General features: G+C 36.8%; 1 protein-coding gene across 4 annotated transcripts in view; it reads right to left on the bottom strand.

The window, feature by feature from the left end:
• Positions 1-129: 129 nt before the first annotated feature.
• HSF5 (heat shock transcription factor 5) overlaps positions 130-21,417 on the bottom strand; it is a 30,134-nt gene continuing 8,846 nt past the window's right edge. The window contains exons 3-7 of one of the 4 annotated variants that reach the window (XM_072026138.1): positions 16,962-17,059; positions 12,050-12,580; positions 6,959-7,139; positions 3,740-3,799; positions 130-2,426 (exon numbers count right to left, since the gene is read on the bottom strand). In XM_072026138.1, coding sequence (XP_071882239.1) covers positions 3,786-3,799; positions 6,959-7,139; positions 12,050-12,580; positions 16,962-17,059 — 824 coding nt within the window. In that variant the 3' untranslated portion in view covers positions 130-2,426; positions 3,740-3,785. The remainder of the gene's footprint in view (positions 2,427-3,739; positions 3,800-6,958; positions 7,140-12,049; positions 12,581-16,961; positions 17,060-21,417) is intronic. The other 3 variants (XM_072026140.1, XM_072026139.1, XM_027446013.3) reach the window with 3 other exon arrangements.

The raw sequence follows: 21,417 nt of genomic DNA, 5'->3' as shown, positions 1-21,417 counted from the left end.
TGCAGGGGTAATGGTTGTATGGTGAAAAAAGCGGCAGGAGGAACTGCTGAAACATGAAGGACTTTTTCCAACGATGATAATACATCATTTGTAAATCAAAAGAAAGAAAATATAGGTGCAATATTTCAGTTTGAAAGTTTAATTTATTGCAGATTGGTGCAACCATGCTGTCTGAGCAGGATGATAAAAGAACATCCACAAGGTAAACAAAATTGCATTGAGTTCCCATTAACAAGAATATAGTTAAAAACAAGGTCTTACTACAGATGTTACTTTTTATTATTTACTGACTGAACTAGATCCACATTAAGGTGCTGAAGCGCTAGACCTTCAGTCTAGAGGGCCACCTGAGACTCCTGAGGCCTTGTGCAGCAATATACTAATTTCCTAAGCTAGCGAGTGCCCTTTCTCCTGGGCTCTCTCCCTACGTCAGGGTGAGCTGATTAAGAATGAAGAGAGCTTACATCCATGTGTGTTCTGAAAGCGATGTACATCAGGAGAGCCAGCTCCAAAGCCTTTCTGAATCAGCATATTAAAAAATTGTAATATGAAAGTTTTCGTAATTTGCCTTTAAAACAACAGAGCATTATCTAAGGCCCTGAGATTCCCCTATCTTAAATCTCCAAAAGTGTCAAATCTTTTGGTTGGCAAGCAGGAATAAGAAAGGTAAACTGTTCCCTTTGTAGTGTATGTGAATTAAAGAGGTAGCAGCTCCAGTTTGATAAGCCAAAATCCTTTTAAGTGCATCTCCTTACCCCTTGGTCTGTGAGGGCTAGTCTGCTGCTGTCAAACCCCATTACTATTGATGGCACCAGCTCCTACAGGACACAGACCATCCACAATTTCCACAGCATATTATGCAACAGTCTCGAGCCATGTCAGCTATAGGGCATGAAAGCAAATTTAGGTGATGAGCTCCAGCAATGTTATTGAAAAACTTTTCCTTTTAACTACCCAAATACTCTCATTCATATACAAATGGTTTCCATATACTTTCATTTAAGAAGTAGGACTTGAACATAACCACCTAACCCTTCACTATTCATGTCAACTGAAATTGTACTGCACATATATCCTGTAACATACGATACAGGATAACAAATCTGAGGACAACCAGGATGGTAACACTCCCACTAGCCTTGACCTAAAAGCATCCTCAGATTGCATTTGTCTAGTTTGGACTGCTGGTGAATAATCCAAGGCTTTGCCCCGGTTCATTCTACCACTCGATGTTCACTTAGGACATCCTACCACAGCTAGAAGCTACATAAAGTGCTGGAGGGTATAGCTGAGACAGTCCTGATAAATTTTTTCTTTCTTGTGTGAAAGGACTGGCTCTAATTAATTTTAAAAGAAGCATGAACACAGATGACACAATTAAATCTATGTTTTAGGTGCTCTTTCACATGTATTTCCCTAACATAAATATAGACTGTGCCCACTTTATCCCTTAAACAGTATATTAACACAAATGCTATTAAAAACTTTAAATCTACTATCAATATAAATAGAATCAGATTTAATATGTTACAATGTATTTAAGACCTACTTAAAATAAAGTACTAAAACAACAGATAACTTACCATTACATATATTATGAGAATCAAAGAGAAATTATTAAAACAGGACAATTCTCCATAAATGTAAAGGATCAGCAGCTGTCATGTGTAACAGATACCCACCAGAAGGAACACACTTGTTGCTGAAACAGAGCGTTGGTTTAGGAAAGAAGAGCATTTCCTGGTTAATCACTCAGAAAATTAGCTCATCTTTCCCATAGCTGCTCTCCTGAAATCCCTGACCCATTCAGACCTAGAATCTTGTGACTTTCCTGTGCTTTTGTTTCATACACAATTCCCATTAAAGAGCCACAGTATGACTTCAAGCAAAGACGGTGAGAGCACCAAACAGCATATGTGCCGAGTACACTGTAGCTTCCAACAATGTTAAATAAAAAGATTCCAAATACAGCACTAAAAACAACTTGCTTCCCAGTAAGAAAGTTTTGGAAAAAGCTTTTAAGGCTGTTCCTGTTTACAGGAAATCCAGATTTTCCATATCTAAAAAAAATGAGCAGCTAAGTATTTACTTCATATTAAATATTCTGACCACTAGACACTTTATAACTTGTCGGGTAGAAAATGTAATGGAAGAGGTGTAAAAAAGCATGGAGTGACTAACACCTCACAAAGTTAGAATGAAATTAAAAAAAAAAAGTCTTTTTTTTTTTTTTTTTTTTTAAATAAACAGTTGAAATGATCCAAAGTGCCTGTTGTGTGCAAGACATTGCCTCTGGAGTCTGACAAGAGAACCCAGCTGGCAGCTGCTGCACATTTTCACATACTTGTCACCCACTTCTCACTCTCTTATTTCTTCCTTTGGAAAGTGCCCCTGCTTGCAAGCTACGTCTACCAGCAGATGGAGATCTAGGAAGAAAAGGGAATACTGAGTAAATATCAGTCCTTGTATGTGTCACTAAACAGCATACATAGCAATTGTAATCATCATTGTAATCAATATCAGGTAATATAGAAAATGATGATGTCTACTATATAATAATAATAGAAATATTATTGTAATATATGTAATATAGAAATTTGATGTCTACTGTTCAAGAATAGGAATTATTCAAATTTTGCAAAATTTTAAATGTAAGACCAAAAAAAAAAAAAAAAAAGCAAGTTATGCTCCTATTCTTCAAGGTATATTTCTGTATGCATTCACTGCCATGGGTACCAACTGCCAAAAGCTAATTACTGTAAAACCTCAGCAGTGTCTACAGAAATGGCCATTCAGCTTGTGATACATAACTTCATTTATGCAAAAACGCACAATATCCTCAAAGTATACCATAGCTGGTGCCAATATGCATTGTCATAGACAGGACAGGCAGACTTTTTTAAAAAAATACCTTGATCTAGAGCAAAATGGAGATAGTTGTAATGTATAACCAGACCAAAAAGTAAAATGTAGCATCTTGCAGGTCAAGGAAGTGAACAAGTACCCTGATAGAGTCACAACAGTAGTACTACCACTGCAAATATCACCTCTGTGAACTTCAAACCCTTGACAGAAACATTCACATCTTAGAACAAGGGCTGGCATCCTTTTCCTTTTTCCATACTGCAAAATACCTGCTGAAAAGACAGCAGTTCTGCACTTTCTGACATAGACCTCCTGCCAAAGCAGACTGTTGGGAATAAATCTAGAAAAGGCATTGGGATGGAGAAATGAGGAGGCTAGTAACAATGCAACTCTCAGTTGTGTAAATACAAGAGATAGCATCTAACATCCACTCATACAAAACAGCAGACTGCCAGGACACCTGAGAGTCCTTCACTGAATGGATAATTAAATAAAGGTAACAGCAACTGAGCTAGAGAAAGAACCTGCAGCTCAAACTTTTGAGAGCAATTTCACTTTGGGTTTCCAATACAGGACACATTGAGAGTCATGGGCCAAGCCTGTCTCTGCACTAACCCTTAACACTTTTTTAGAGGATTTCACCATGTACTACTAGGAATGTTATCTGAACAGTAAAGTGTTTTTTGTCTGGAAGGTGCAACAAATAATTCAAATGAACATTCACACATACAATTGCATGGAAAACCTTGCCTGAATGAAGATTTGACCTTAGCAATTGCATCAATAAATCTAAATAACCTTGCAGTGAATGAGAAGGAATGCATAATGACACAACTGTAGTGGCAAGGGACTGGGTGATAAATGTCTAGGGTACCTTGCAGCATAATGACAGATTCATCTGAGCCAGTGGCATCTCAGTATTATGGCTGTATTCCTGTTGCAAAAAAAAATAATAAAATAAAATAAAATAAAATAAAATAAAAATAAAAGGAAGTTGCCAGATTATTTGAAGAAAAGGATCAGATGACTGTCAAAAACAAACAAACAAACAAACAAACAAACAAAAAACAGCCACTGAGGAAGAAAGCTTTTTCCTTAATGTATCAGAATGCTTAAATCCAGAAGGATCAAATTCTACCTGTGCCATTCTGAGATCTCTCCTGTTGGAATCTGGTCCTTCTTATGTACTGTCTTAGAAGAGAAAACACAAAACACAGATACTAGCTCCAGTATAGCTATATTCACTAGATGAGCATACCAGTGGAATACAATGCACAGGAGATGGGGAAGGACACAAGAAGAATTTACAGAGTTCCTAGCCATCATTCATGAAGTCCAAAAGGACACCTGTTGCAGGTATGGATGCTGCTGACAAATTTATTCTAAAAAAAAAAAAATTATAGATGAGCTGAACTAGAAAGTAGTTGATAAAAAGATTAATCATCAGCACTTTCAAAACTACATCCTAAGAAAGATCCTGGAGCTGAAAGAGCTTGGGGCTGAAAACAGCAGTCTCTCAAAGGTGTGAGCTATCCTTCAGCTCAACATGATAAACAAACATGCCAGAAACTAGACTGCCACACCCACCATCTCTCAAAAAAACGAGTAGGAAAGGAACAGGTGAAACAGCCCATTCAGACTCTTTCAGAAGGATGTTTTGTTGCAGTTTCTGATTCTCTGAGGGAGGACTCACAAGCATCTCTCCTGTTGTTAACAGAGGAGATGGGGTCCCTCTGTCAGACTGTGAGGTGCAAAGACAATTAGCACTTGAGGAGTAAGGATATAATGAAAGCAAACATATTGAAAACAAAAGTTTTCAAACAAAAGAAGAAGAGGGTTCTTCACCCATTGTGTAATTAACCTGTGTTAACTATATTAATTTGCACAGAACGGTAGAAGTTCGCAAGACTTCAAAAAGTGACTAGAAAATTTGATGGAAGAAAAGTTCACTGTGGCTTGTACTTAATAGTACCAAAATGCCAGTTTTTTTGTTTGTGTTTGTTTTTGAGACAGGACACTGGACTAGGGAGACCCTTCATCTTGACCCTGTTTGACAGGATGGTTTTAAAACTGTTAAATTAGAATTCAAATGAGAAAGCTGGTTAAGTACACTAGAAAGCAGATACCTATTTCATTTATCTATGGCGATGCAAAGATGAGCTGGCATCTACGGAAGGAAATTCTGAGAATTGTGTTTTAGTGAGACAACTGTCTCTCTTGCTCAGAATGACTATAAAAGGCAAAGAAATCTGGTCCAATTCTTCAAAGGAGAGCAATGACTTCTTCAAAAGGGACAGTTTGATTTGTGACCTTGGTTTTGGCCCAGAGTTGCTCCCAGTCACAGGAGTGACTCTTCCTTCCATCCTCATTGCAGTGGCATTTTGTACTCCATTATGTGGGCTCTCACTGTGTGATATCTAGAACTTGGTGTCACCAACAAAGACACTGCATAACAAAGACAAGTGAATCGTGTCCTAAGCCTAATGAAATAGATGGAACAACAGTCTTTTCTATCCTAGAACATACATCAAAGTCCTACACTACTCAGGAAACACACAAATCGGTGCCCAAAGGAAAAGAGGAAAAAGGACAGGACGCAATTGCACTCAGACGATACATTGTGAAGAAATATCTAGAATTTGTCGTCATGTACCTTTCCAGATCTGAAAAGTTAGGGAAGAAGTTGTGTCCAGAGATGCATAGAGGAAAGGAGGTATTGACAAACACACATGTAGTCAGAGCAACAGATGTCTGCTTATAATTAAATGTATATTCTCCAGCCTTACATTTAAAAAGTAGGAGGTGGACTATGCAGCTTCAAGGCTTGTATCATGTGACAAATTTATTTTGGGTCAACTTGACCCTGATTGTATTTGGTTCAGGTGTGTTCTCTCTATCCTTCACATGTATGTCACCTCTAAAAGGTACAGCAGTGGAAATGAAGACCTGGATGACTATCATGTTTCCCAAAGAACAACTATGCTAATTATTGTTAATTAGCAAAGCAGTGTTTCATTTCTGTATAACAGAAATGCTTTCCAGAACATTCCTGTAACTTTATGACTGTTAAGTAAATTTGTTACTGTTGAGTAAAATTTACTTAATAACAAAAATTAAGTAAAGATACAAAAACCTGTAGATACAAAACCTGAGAAGTGTACTAATTGTCTATGGTATCAGGAAGTAACTGAATGAGAGCTTTCAATTCCACATTTTTAAACAAAAGCCCATATTCTTTCAAGATGACCCTTAAAAAAATGCAAAAAAAAACCAACTTTCTAATAAAATGACTTTATTCCTCACTTAAACATTTGAAACTGATGGGCATATGAGCTGAATTATTAACTAGCTTCATTAAGTGGTACCTAGAAACTACCCTTTGAAGTGTGCAACAGCTCTTCAAACTATACAATCAGTTCTTCGATGATCAGCTGTGAGGGAAATAGTTTCTTACAAGATTTGCATGTCACATCAAATTTTCCTCTAGAATGGATCTAAAGTACTCTTATGTCCTCAGACACATTTAGGTTTTCCATTAGTTAGTAGATTTCATGAACTGTTTGGCCTCAGATGGTCTACTACTTGTTTTTCTCATGTATTTCAGCATACACATCAGCAATCTGGTACCAAATTTTTAGTGATTGGGGCAAAAAGTTTGGATTTCTATACTTACTTCATAAGTTTGGTGGGCTTTTTGTTTGTTTGTTTTTCCTGCTACTCCAATAGTCACTTTATTACTTTATCCTTCTTTCATGACACTGTTACTCTCCAGCACATCTACGGTAATATCTCAATATTACAACATCCAGGTTTCTTACACAACCCCCAGAACATCAGATTTTATTTACTCATGTAATTTATACCCATTTCCACATATGAGTAGAAAATGCAAGCATAACTCAAGAAGTATACCAGCAAGTACACTAAGAGGTTGTACAAGTGTAGTATTTTGACTGAAGTTACAATGAAATACACTGCAGACAAGAACTAACCTGTTCCGATTTCCCCTTTCTGCGATGGTTAGTTTTGTAGCAGCTGTTTTTGTAATCTCTAAAAAATATATATATATATATAAATTGGGCTCTCTTCTTACCAGGGGACTTGCTCTTCTGTGTAGTGTTTCTTCTCTCTCTGCTCCTAGGATGTGCAGATGAAACTGCAGATTTGTTCACAGGCCCAGTTCCTGAAGTGAGCAATCCCATCTCTTCCAAAGACACTGCTTTCTCTGATGTATTGGACTGACATTTAGCTTTTGTTTTGCTTTCAGGTGAGTACTAAACAAACAAACAAAAAAGACCACTCAATATTTTCTTGTAATCACTGCAAGGAACAAAATATTAAGTATTTTTCTCTACTCCAAAAAGACATCTAACAATTGTTGAACAGTGTCTATATGGATTATGTAACTGTCAGTTAAAAACACTTGTTAAGGTTGACAAGTTGAAGCACAAGCTCTTACAAAATGTAATATTAAGCAAAACAAGAAATCAGAAAATCAGAATATACAGAGTAAGAGTACATGTACTCATGGTCTCAGCTTTGCCCTCAGTCATCATAGTAGGTATGAGAAGTAAGCAGAAAAAATCCAGGTACACTCATTGTTTTTGACACCTGTATGACAGATTTACTTCAGACAACGTGACAGAGATGGGTAATGCAAAACCACACATGTAAGCAGCGCATTTCTGGTTGGAAATCTCACCCCACCCCATCAAATTGTTAAGACATTACAGTATAATGTTGTTGCTTGCTTTTTGGAGCCCTCTGCTGCTGCTCCACGTGTATTTTGCAAGCAACCATTCACTGAACTTGAATAGTTCTCTAATGATATGGCAAAATCTGTAGGTTAAAAAGGGAAACAAACAAACAAACAAGTTATGTTTCTGTCCCAGTAAGGAAGTAAAGGCCCAAAATTAAGCACTTGGGCTTTACCTTTAGACAGAAAGATGTTCTCACTGTCACCTGTTCTAGAGTATTAATCTCTTCTGCAAATATCCTATCGACCAACATCTTAAAGATTAATGATTGTTCAGAGTCTGCAATGTTTTCGTCCATAAAGGAAAAGAAAGCTTTTGAAAACTGGTATGTGTGAGTATGTAGAGGGCAAAATGTCATTGATACCTTATTACCAAATGCAATAATTCCAGAAATCTCTATCTCCCCCTTGAGTCTGTATTGCTCAGTATTAAATACATAAAAGGCAGTGTGTATGCATATTAATAGAAATGCATATACATTCTATGTCAAAGCTTTATTATAATTTTCAAAAAGGCCCGTGCAACTACAGAAGCTGAAAACTGGTGGGAGAGATAGTTCCTCCCAGCAAGCCTCCTGGACTTGCTAGTCACTCAGTCACTTTACTGTAACATTTGTTCTTTAAAATCTGTTGTCTATATGCATTACATTAGTAGGATTAATTAGCTAATATGAAAACCATTTGGATAGATATACTTTTTTGTCCAACATCAGAACCACAGCTCCTCTTCCCAAGTGTAAAAGCAAAGAGAAGGAAGGAGGTCAATAGTTCATTACCTTCACTAGCTAGAATCCTGATTTCTCAAGACTAACTCTTACAAACAGGGAAAGAGAGCAGGTCAGAGTAGATACAGGTTGCACATTTTGGAACATCAGCAATGGTGTGATGAGACTTTTCGTCACATGATGATTTAAACCTTTCCATTCCTGGTGACTTTTACATAATAACTTTAATTCTAGAAATATGAGTATGCAGCCTTAACCTAGTGAAAGGTTATCCTTCTTAAGCAAGCATCCTAATTTGCATGCTCCCTAGAAACAATTCTACAAATTTATTATTAAAAAAAAAAAAGGAATAGATACAGTACAATCTGAAAAGCAAGCTCTTATCAGCGGATTTAGAAATCAAACTACATTAATAAGAAAGAAAAAAAAAACATACTAAAATTTATTGAGATAACCATTATCAAGAAATGATTACTATTTGCTAAAAGGAGTCCAGAACCTCTGACAGAATAGCAGGTTTGCTGCGAAGGACCTGGGGATGCTGTAGTACCCAGTAAGGCATACAGCATGTTGGGCTGCACGAGGATAAACATGATCAGTAAATTGGGAATTTAATTTCCCTGACTGGTAAATCTCTACTTGCAATGCTGTGTCCACCAGCAACCTCGCTGTTGTAGGTACGGAACTGAAGAGCAGAGAGGGATACTGTGCACTGTTCCTTCCAGATTCCTTTTTACTACTGTGCTTATAGGATCTTACCCACCAACTCTTTTAGTAATCTTATATAGAACAGGCAATAATAAGATTTTAATTCTAATAGCATCAACCTAACACACACAACTCTGGTTCCAAAACTCTATTTATTTATTTATTTATTTAAGTGAACATGCTTCTGATTATGGTTTTACCACATCTGTGGAAAGACTCTTCACTCAAGCCTAGTACTTGTGCAGCTTTGTCCTGAATGCTGTTTGGCAGAGAATCAAACAAACTACCAAAGCGGACAGATGTGAAAGTTTTGCCTTTTCATTTTATTGAAAAAATGCCAAACCATTCACAAAAAACCTGCTATGTCTCACTGGTTACATGACTCCTGTACCCAGCTGGAACCATGATGAGAAGCTAAATTACTAAAATTAGCAGCTCAGTCTCACATGAATGGGGTTTGCTGGATTAACCAACAAAGTAAGCAAGAGCTTCAGCCTTCAGACAGGTATACAGCTAAGAAGAGTGAACAAAATAGGAGGAAAATTCCCCTTGAACTGGTATTACAGAAGTGTTGTATTTCCACTTTAAGAAGAAAATAATAATAATACATAAATATGTTTATTATGAGTAAGAGTGGATTAAAATATGCCCATTTATGGCCAAAATCAAAACAAGGACAGGAATTCACTGAGGCTAAGATGACAGTGCTGAATGTGAACTGTGAACATGCTTAGACTTTTTTTATGCAAAGAACTGCTCTTTAATTTGTTATCTTTTAAGCTGGAAGCAGAATAAGGCAGGTTTCTACCAAATTGTTAGTTCTTTGAAGAGGACCATTTGAGGCTCACTAGCTGTCACAAAACCAATTAAGTGATAAGAAACATCGTGGAAGAAATAGAGAACAAAATAGTGAACACCTTCGTGTCACTATAGAATTCCATAGTTTTCCTAGGAAGCACCACGTGAAGCTTGTAACAGCCAAGCTCAAAACAAACAGAAGGAAGTTTTTTGTGCAATAGATTGTGAGCAAAGAATCTCTTTGGTCAAAGGATACCACATGCTACAGTTTACGTGGTTTCAAGGGCTGACTTCAGTCAATGGAAGAGAAATCTAAGATTTAGTATGCTGTATCAACCCTAATCCTTGAGTTGAAAATATTTGGAAAGTATAAGGAGGAATGTCCTGTTCTATTTGCATGCCTTCTTCTTTCTCTTCCCTAAGCATCCGATTACAGCTATTGCCTTGCGACTTGACACTGTGCAAGTCGGACCTTTGATCTGACCCAGCAGAGTTGTTTTGATGTTCTTATATTAACACTGGAGGAATTTGTTCCTCCTCTGCTGCTACACAGAGGAATAAAACAGTCTTCTCTACATGGGCAGTATTTTACCATAAGCTTGCCTTGAATTAAATGGTACTGAGCTACTGAAAGCCTTGGAAGGCTTCCAGATTCAGGAATAAAGAAGACAACAAATTATGTAGGAGCCTGATGGAAGTACAAGCATAGAAACCTTCCCTGGAGACTTCTGCACCTGCCATGATCCCGGGCCCTGGAAATACTTCTGGACAAGAGGCAACCTTGCCCCTTTTGAGGATGGGGAGACTAGTAAGAGAAAGAATACTTTTAAGAAAAAGACAGAATCTGTCAAACCAGAGGCCTAATTCCACAAATTCCTCTTCAACACAAAATAACCCCCAGTTATTTATCCAGTTAAATTCCAGGGAACCAGACCAGGACCAGCATCGTGATTCTCACCCATTACACACATTAAGGGGGCCTCAAAACCAAAGCACCTTCCCCCCTCCACACAACTCTGTGGCTCACAATTAATGTTCTAAACAAGAAAGTCTGGATCACAAATTTCCGAGGTGTTCAACAAAGGAAAAATATACTTCTAAAAATGCAGTTCCAAAGTTTCCAAAACTGAAAACATTTAAACTGTGGTCAGCAGTTAAGATAATGAGTGGACACTCACTAAGGAGCATGGCCAACTCTGTGTACACTAGCACAAAGAAGGGCTCTTGTCTCTCTGTGCAGGGCTGAGCAGAACAGCCTTGTAACTGGCTCAGTCTCTGCAGAAACCTGATCAAAACATACACTTCTTTCTCTAAATATATACCCAAGAGGAAGATAACTAATTTTTATAACATTGAGAACAGTAATGGCAAGTTTCTACCAGCTGAGGATTTCAGAGGTAGAACCTTAGGGAAGGCATCAAGACACTGATAACACAACAGTACAGTAGTCTTGTCATGTACACAAAATGAAATACGGAGTGCCTACATGTGAGCTAGGTCTCATGCCACAGAAACAGATGCAGTAAATTTCTTGCTTTTAGTTTTTTTCAAAACAACAATGACAAAATAGGCATGCATTTGCTGCCTTAACACAGCAAACATCTAGAATGCCTGTCAGTGATAATTTTACAATTTAGTGTAAAATTGTCACAGGGAAGACTGGGTGCAGGTGAACCACAGTACAATTAAAATCTAAATGCTAAATACTATTCACATGCAAATAAATTATGCTTTCCACAGAAAACACATTTAGTAATTGTTTCTTGGAAACAGTCTAACCATTTATCTAAATTTAAAAAAAAAATCTTTGCTTTCAGTGGCAATTTTCAAAATACTCTTATTTAAAGAGTGAAGAAAGTATGTTATAGCCTAAAAAAGCTTCCACTTCATCACCATGTATACATATAAAATACCATGTGTATTTTTCCCATGCAAATGAGCAGCCTAACTTGGCCATCACGGACTAACATGCTCATTAACAAGGGATACTTTTTCATTATCTTTTTAGAAACAACAACAACAAAAAAAAACCCACAATGTTGTTTTATCAAACAAATTCTTCATTGTCCATTAAAATCCTAAGTAAGGAACTCTTTAGTTCTAAGAGTGCAAGAATACTAAAAAGTTACCAGACCAGCATTAATATTGAATATAATTATCTCAAAAATATGCTGCTTTAACTCTCTTTACCCCTTACCTTCTGTGGACTGAACTGCTGTCCTTCTTGAACAAATATTACTGAGGATGGAGTTGGGAAGTGATCTTGTTGTTCTCCCAGTTTTGCACGTGCTTCCTGCATGGTCACAGGTTCTTGCAGTATTTGAGCTGCACCACTTTCTACTGATGCAGAGGTACGGAGAGTGTAAAGAAATTCAGTAGGTTGTGACAGAGGACAAGTCGTTTCTTGATCTGCTCCCATCACAAATGACGTAATGTCTGAAGCTACAGGAGTAAGAGGTTCAAGTTGGCTCTCCTCATTTGAAGAAGGTGGATCACTGTTCTCAGTATCAACTAGTAGTGGTTGACTTCTGTTGGATCGAGGGCTTGAACATGGGTTCTCCACAGCTTCCACTTTCACCATTTCAGCTTTAGGTGTTGAATGCATTTCATCAACAATCTGAAACACGGCTTCAAGATTTACCTCTGTCTTCTTGTTTTCATCAGATGTATTACATGGCCAGTTAGAGGGTAGAAATTCAACTGCATAAGGTGACTGCATTGGAGGACTCTGGGAGAAACAAAATAGAGTGAACTTCTATATTAAAAAAAGGTACTATAACAGGATGCACATTGGTTCTGTAAAGTCCTGTAAATGAACCTGAGCAATCGACATAGTGTTCATATAGACAAGCTTTCAAGTTATTTCAATGTTATTTTCAGTTAAATCAGGTTTAATTACAAAAGGTTACCACTTTGTTTATTTTTCATTAACCACCTTACCCGTAGCAAGCTTACTTTCTTCTGTTCACTGTGTGTCCTGGAGAGAAAGGAAGGTTACCTAACAGTAGCTGGGTACTCTTTCAGATGCTCTGTCTGCATACCCTTTTCATTGCAAATAAACAACATACACCCAAGCATTCAAACCAGAGACTTCTACTCTGAGTAGATCTGTAGATCTATTACATTAGAACCATCCCCTTTACACGTGACATATGTGATAGAAAGGACAGAGCATATGTATCCACCTTCAGTTCTTCTAAAACTCAAGCACTGCTGTTACGTATAAAAAACAATGTAAACCAAACTTTTAGGAAAAACGTGCACATGCTGTAAACGTGCATATGGACAACACAAATTGAGGAACTCACAGTTACTTACCAATAACATCTTTTTCCTCTTCTAGTGATTGTCCATATACACATTCACACAGTGAATTATTTCCAAGGATGCTCCAGTCCCAAATGAAAGGGAGTTCAGATACCTATGAAAACAAATACCATAGAATTGCCCTGTCTATCACAGCCTCCAATCAGGACACTCATACATAACAGAGTCCCACAGATATATGACTTGAAGTCTACGTAAATCTGTACAGAAGCCCTATGGATCTCCAGTTTAGAAACACCAATCCAATTGTTGATTTTTTTTTTATTATTTTTTAGTAGAATTAATCAAAGAACCTTCAAAACATAAAGAAGGCAATGAAGAATCTTCCAAAAGCAGCAGGTCCTACTCAAAGGAAATGATAAATCCCATTTTAACAGCCAATACCTACACTGCTATTTCTTCTGGAGATCATTCGGATTTAAAGGACATTAGTAGGGTAATTTCTTCTGACAAAAAAAGTAATATAATGATGCTGAACAGAAACTCAGGTATATTTAAAATACAGTCTCACTTTGGAAGAGATCTGGTAGGAAGGTTAGACCTTAGTGTTGATTTTCCTCAGACCTTCTAGCTGAGGTAATGGCTATTAAAAAAGCTATTTCAATAGATTAATATAGAGAATAGGAAGCCACAGGACCAGGAAAACCATATCAGATCAAATGCCATTGAAGCATCTGGTTTCTCAGCAGCATGAACACAAGAAGTCCCTGAAGGAAGTACCGCAAAGAGATGAGAATATCTTGATCCCTTACTCAAGGTATATGAAGACAAGTCCTGTAGTGGACTCGCAGATGTGCCAGTCTGCAAACAACCATACCCTTTTAGGGAGAAAAAGAAAAAAAGATAAAGCCTTAAATTTGAGACATTTAGGCTAAGAAAAATGTTCTCATTAAAGGCAAGTCACCTTAACATTTTTAAGATATGGGTTTGAATTTAGTCACCTTTGTTTAATTTTTTTCCAGTTGTAATTTTAAAAAGTATTAACACAAGGTGTTTCTCTTTTGTTGCATGGTTTATTTATTCATTGTCTTAAGTAGCCAGGATTTTAAGAAAGAAAGATCTGTGTTAACAAATCAACTGCTTAGGGATGAGACCATCTAAAAACACATACCATCTTTTTGGGTACACCATAGGATCTAGTATGCAATTCCAATAGAAGAAAATGCCCACACACAAAGACACAGCGCAAATCCTTCTAGTTTACCTAAACGTGTTTTGACAGACAATACAGAGGGAGGCAGCAATGAAACAGAGGAAAGTGACAAAGATTGGGAAGTCAGCACTCAAAAGACTAAAAGTTTGCTGGTCATTTCAGTTCAAGAAGCAAAATGGGCTGATTCAGCAAAAGGGGTGAAAGGGAAGATAGGTATTTCACTTATTATAAGATTAATGTAGCGTACAGAGAAAGTAAAATGCAACCGCACCTCCTCAGTGACTGACTTGAGTCCTTGCGCAATCACTCAGAAGTAGTTGGGATTCAATTTCCTTTCGAATTAACATGGTTGGTTAATATTCTTGTTACAAATAAAAGTGGAAGTTTCTTTTTTTCTTTGTTCTCACATATTTATTGCTTCAGTTGTAGAACAATATTTATTGCAAGTGTAGAACTTGCTTCTGTTTTACAGGAAAATACCGACAGCTTAATAAAAATGCTAATAGCAACAATCAAATATTAGGGTTGCTAGTTTAAAATAAATGTGTGTATATACGCACATATATACAGAACACTAAAAACCAATACGTAGCCTCAGTTCACAGCCATGATAAAATAGTAGGGAAGCACTGCACTATTAGTTGTAAACTATCAGAACAACTGTTGCAGGAGATAGCTGGAGTTTCCTCTTACAAGACTCTCACTCCCATCCAAGCAATGAGGTTCATTACATTGATCCACAACTTATTCCTACAGAGAAACCAAATGAAAAAGAATACAAAGCTCTACATGATTCCCAATTTTGTTAGCAGGAATGTACAGAGTATAACACAAATCCCTGAAGCTGTTGATTTCAGAAACTTGACGAGATGCATACCATAAGCAGCCATATAGCCAGATATAACCCCTCACCTCTTCATGTGCTGACTCTCTGGAGCTTCTTCTGGAGTGCGAGCTGTGGGCAGACAGGCATTTACCTACTGGCCTTCTCTACCCACGTTCCAGTCAGGTCACCACGCTCAGATGGGTACTCTACAGCCCATCTTCTAGTAACACTGAACCAAACCTGTCTTAATGTCTCCTGAACGTAAAGTGATGTTCTTCTGTAAGGATTAGCACAAGGCTTAGTCTTTCTTGGTCAACAGTTCCCATTTTTCCATCTGGACAACAAAGCACTGTCTTGATCCAAAGGAAGCAAGATTGATAATCAACTTGCTGACTGCCAGTGTCTCCTGGACTGGTCCAATCATTTCTTGGCTAACTTCAGCAGCTTGGTATAAACTTTGCCAGTGGTAATAGGCCACAGCATGATCAAACAGCCTAAAATGCTCTGCAAACCATCCTTCAGCAGCATTGCACTGGATTCCTGCAACTGGTGGAAGACACTACTAAGTAGCCTAAACCTCTTTTGACTCCACACACTGTCTGTGGACTTTCTCCCTCAAACAACTAATTTTCACTGCACCCTTTGGACAGTATATTTTGTATCATCTTTCAGTCTAGCCCTAGTAACAGCCACGAGGTCTCTCTTGAAATGATCTGCTATCCCAAACACTGATCTCAGTGTCCTGAGATGAGAATTTATTTGTTTTATTTGATCACTCAGACTTATTCTCAGGTCATGCCTGGGAAGAAAAAAAAAAAAAAAAAAAAAAAGAGAGAGAAGAGAAGAGAAAAAAGAAAAGCTTCCACAACTCTCATAATGAAAGTGAGAGAACAAAGATACACTGTGTGTAAAATAAATACAAGAGTACCAATCATGATTGGTTATTTATACGCTTACAACAACACGTTATTCTGGCTGTAACCTGGCCATCCTGGATAAGCCTATATTAAAAGAAATCATGAATAAAAGACAAAGGTTGATATTTGCAAGACAGGAAACTGGATAATCAAGCTTGGGTAGGTCAACCTATTTTCAACACACATAAGCATAACTTGCTTTGCTTGTCCTCTGTGAGGAAAAAAAAGTACATGTATTATGCTGTAACACAAAAGGAAGCCCTTGCATTTTTACTTCAAGCCTTTTGATATTTGATAAGACAGGCCCTCCAAAAAAGGTGTGTTTTCACCAGAGTTATATAAAGCATTTACAGTAGTTATTTTTAATAGGATACCTCTGTGGTGGGGTTGATTCTAAAAGGCATCTTAGTTTTTCCTCATTCATCAAATGAGCCTAAGGACTGCAGAAAGTTTGGATGACAGAAAATAAAAAATAAAAATAAAATAAATAAATAAATAACTTTTAAAAAATTGGGTTGTTTCCCAGTGTTACCGTAGTATATCAAGAATTGGATTTTGTCACTGCAAGGATATTCTTAAAAAAATATATATACATAGACTTGTTAATTCAAACAAATTCTGGTGAAGCTGAGCACACATCTCATACAGAAGAAATCACTCCACTGATCAGGACATCCACATCCACCACACTGCTACCCTGAAACCTATCTAGAATTACAAAACTACCTCTTTAAATATGGAGTGGTTCTTTGAAATAGTAAACTAAAATTTTACTTTCTCACGTAGATAAGTTTTCAAATTTATGTAATCTGCTCCAGAATCCATAAACCTACAGTCCATCCATACAATTTTCAGCTTTCACCTGATTTCAGTATGCTGCACTCACCTGGAAAAAGCTGCAGTGGGTGTACGTCGAAGCAGTAGGACTAGCATAGCCAGTCAGAGGATCTATGTGAGTAGTTGGTGAGCAACACTGCAGTGCAGCTACAAGAAATCAAACAGCTATCAGACTTCCAGAATTTGTGTTTGGCATGCAGAGTTCTATTGCTTACTTTTGTTAAACATTTCAATAATCACGTAGCAAACTAACTAAATTCCAGAAATGTATTATTAACTCCTGAACAATTTTAAGACTGATTTCTTCATATGAAGATTTATTTGTTGTGATATATTATAATACATAGAAATATTATAACTTTTTATACATATATATGTATATGAATATATGTTAACATATATGAATATGTCTGTCACAATCTTTTGCATACCCATATCACCTCTTTCGTTTAGCTGCTTGACTTTTTCCATCACAATATAACATACGGGATTCACACAAGAAAACTCCAGATATTCATACATACACATTGACATTAAAGAGCAATTTTACTCTAAAAAGCAACTTTATATATGAGGCAACGTTCTGCAGGTATAATTTTTGGTGACATGCAGAGATACTTAATTTTAAAGTAAAGACATCATTTGCATCATGGATAAGCTCTAAGATTTCCCATCATTCTGAGAAAAATAAGTGCTTGATGTTATCATGTTTAGTCCAATGATCATAACAGGGACTAAAAAGTATAACTTGAGGTGGCAAACAGATCAAATTTATTTGCAACATTTGACATTTACATGGGATTTCACATGAGATAGTTGCTACAATAACCAAATGTGATTTTTTTTTAATCTATTCTTATTGCCCTTTTAAATATGATATTGCAGATTTTTCCTTTGATTCAGAGAAACAAACATGGGAGCTAAACAACAAAGAAAGAGCTAGTGGACATCCTTCTAAGCAAGCATGAGATCTGTGTATGATTTGTAATTCCAGAAGCAAATTCTGAGCAACTTCATGATGAAATCTGGACCTCTTTCAGGAGAGAAAGAGATCAGGATCTGGATTACAGATCTGGATACTGCTAAAAACCTAAATAATACCTTGGTTTGGTAATATCTCACTCACTGGAAACTCCAAAGGATGTTTACAAACCCAAGAAAAACACCAAAAAAGTTTTAAAAGACTTGTAAAGGTGAAGCAAGAGAGCAATGACAAATGAGAGGTTTCTTGTAGCCTGTTAAAGTGACCCTAACAAAAAGCAAACACAAATTATAAAAACATTATTTTCTAATGAAAGAAAAGGAAGGATGTGAAGGGCAGAAGTGCTTGTGAAGTACTAGGTAAGTGTAAATTATTAATTGCAGATTATTTTCTACAATATGCTACAAGATACTCTTTTCACAACTAGTAGAACTTAGGGCAAAAGCAACTCATTAATCAAACATATTTTTATGTTTGTAAATCAAAGTGAGGAGAACAAAAATAACTGTCTAGAGGACAAGAGATTGATGACATTCTGAATGTTTTTGAATTAGAGGAAGTCATATAAACTTGATGGTTTGTACTGAAAAGATTTTTTTTTGGGGGTGGAGAGGGGGCTCACAGGCTACAACAGTGACTTGATCTAACAGCAAGAACAATGGCATTTGTGCAGTATCATAGGAGATAAACAATGAGTCAATTCAGAAGCAATTCTACCATAAGACAGAGGTCAATTTGAGATAAGCAACATCATCACCCATGGTCAAAAAGGGAGATCCACCATTTATCCAAATAACTTTTAAAAAACATTCAAGAAAGCATTTACTGACAGGCAGTGTTATCAAAGGTAAAAATGTTGATTCATTTACTGCACCTCATGTCTTCAAATTGAATTAATTCATTCAACAAACGTTATCTGCTTCACTCACATGCTTATATTAAAAGTAGTATAAAACTGGAGTGAATACATTTCCAAACTCTGTTGTCTAAGACATAGTTAATCTAGCCATACCCAGAAGAAATTAGCAGCTAAAGCACATTTTGTTACTGGCTGCTATGAAACAGTTGACAGTGAGCATGTCTCTCATTCAAATACTAAGGAGACAGGCATGAACAGTATCTTAGGGAATAAAGGAATAATTACTGAATAAATTAAGAAAGAGATATAGTGCTTTTCAGCAAACAAGATGGATCAGACTCAGAATAGATTTAGTTTCTGTCAAAAAAGAGGCAATTCTGTCCATACAGGCTCTGGATGGAAAATAAAAATTTCTCAAAGTCTAGAGTACACAGTATGTAAAATATGAGCGCCAATGTGCAAGAATGGAATTGCTGTCAGTGGGACAGCAACAAAACACTGAGGACAAGCAGAGAGCAATTAACAGCATAGCTCACAGAACAAGGAAAAGACTAAACACTGCATGATGAATGTTTCTGCACAGAAATCAAGTGATCATATTTCAAACATACTGAAAATATATTTGGATATCCAGACAGGTTGCAAAGAACTCAAGCAAAGAAATCAATACTTAAAGAAAATTATTTAGAAACATATTAACAAAAACATTACAAGGAAATACAAATTATAAATCCTAACAGTTGAACGAGAAAAAATAGAAGGAAATATAATGGAGGATTAGTTGATACCAGATAACATATTATGGAGGCTGAGTCAACAAGAATGCTTTTCATTTATTTAAAAGGAAGTCATCACCCTTCACTGCTGTCTTGAAAGACCTGCAGTAGGTAAATGAACATGGATAATGGTGATCTTCTTGATATGATAGTTCGGTTTCCAGAAAGCTTTTAGAAAATTCATCATCACAAACTCTTACAAAACCTAAGCAACAACAGCGTGAGAGAGAAGGCTGCACATTTTAAAAAAAACAGTCTGTTTTAAAGACAGGACACAGAATATGGGAATAAGCAGTCACTTTTCACAGGTGAATGAAGCGAGGGAGGACCTGCACTAGAACTCATGCAGTTCATCATTTCAATAAACTACTTTAAAAATAGGGTGAGGGAATAGCGAGGTGATGCTTGCTAATTGCACCAGGTTTTTCATGGCAGAAACAAGCAGCCAGCTATGGAGGCATGCAAAAAGCCCTATGAATCTCCCAAAGCTACCACCCACCAGACAAAGCTCTGTACTTTGGTAAAATAAAAATTAACAGCAGCTTGACACTCAGGAGCTGTCAGAAAGACCCCAAAAATCAAAAATGGCAGGTTGTTAAAAACTATTATAAGAGGGAATGGAGAAAGAAACAGAAACATTATTATTCCACTGCATAAGCCCATGATTTACCCACACTTTGACCACTGTGTATAATTTTTGATTTTACAACTCTATAAGAAAATAACAGAACTGGAAAGTTACAAGGAAGGCAACATGGGTGATTTACAGAGCACTCCTCAACAAACAGCCAAGCCAGGCAGAGAAATCTAGAAAATTCTAGAGAAATCTCTGATCTGGAGAAAATGCAACCAAGGGAAATCACCAAAAGTTATTAGATACACAAATGGTGCAGTGAAGGGGATATCCGTAGAGACACATTTACACACGTGCACGCAAAGAAAACAAACTAATGGAGATTCAATTAATATTTAATTGGGTTAAAAGAGACAAGAAAAGGTGCCTTGCACAAAATGCAATTAAGTTATGAACTCCTTGTTACAGATATACAACAAGTCTACATTGGTTGGGAAAAAAAGACAAGTTCATGTAAGTCAAATCCATCGAGGGCTATTAAATTTGACAACTCATGTTATAGTTGATTAATGCCTAAGGAAGAGTAAAAGAGTAGAGCAAACACGGAATGATGCTTTTCCAAAATGCTCAAACACTGCAGCTTCAGGGAATTACTGTCAAAGGAAATGATGAGCTATATGGTCATTTGATCTGATTAAGGCTAACATTCTCATCTCCAAAGCAGAGATCTATATTCTCTGCTCCAAAGCAGAGAGCTATTGAGGCATTCTCTAAATCCTGTTTTCTCACCATTGGCAAAATTAAATGAATTATATAAAAATAAGTGAAATGTAGCTGGAGGGATGACAACATTAATCTCACTAAAATCATTCTGAAGTCAGCTATCAGTAATACTAATGGCATTGACTACAGGAATTTATGATACGAATATGATATTAGCAAATCTTAAAGAATCAACCTAGTTGTTAGCACTGTGGAAAAACAAGGAATGATCTAACATCTAGCTGTTGGAAAAATAAAAAACAAAAGCTTTTAAGTTTTATAGAATCATAGAATCACTAAGAATAATGAATCATTATTATCTCCAAGATCAGCTGGTCCAACCATCACCCTACTACCAATGTCACCCACTAAACCATGTCCCTAAGCACCAGGTCCAACCTTTACTTGAATACTCCCAGGGACAGTGACTCCACCACTTCCCTGGGCAACCCATTCCAATGCCTGACCACTCTTTCTGAGAAGAAATGTGTCCTAATTTCCAACCTAAACCTTCCCAGGCACAACTTGAGGCCATTCCCTCTAGTCCTATCA

This window comes from Anas platyrhynchos, chromosome 20 (assembly GCF_047663525.1).
Source record: "Anas platyrhynchos isolate ZD024472 breed Pekin duck chromosome 20, IASCAAS_PekinDuck_T2T, whole genome shotgun sequence".
Lineage (NCBI taxonomy): Eukaryota > Metazoa > Chordata > Aves > Anseriformes > Anatidae > Anas > Anas platyrhynchos.
The sequence above is the reverse complement of the archived record's forward strand: the minus strand, read 5'-3'. Positions and strand labels throughout refer to the sequence as shown.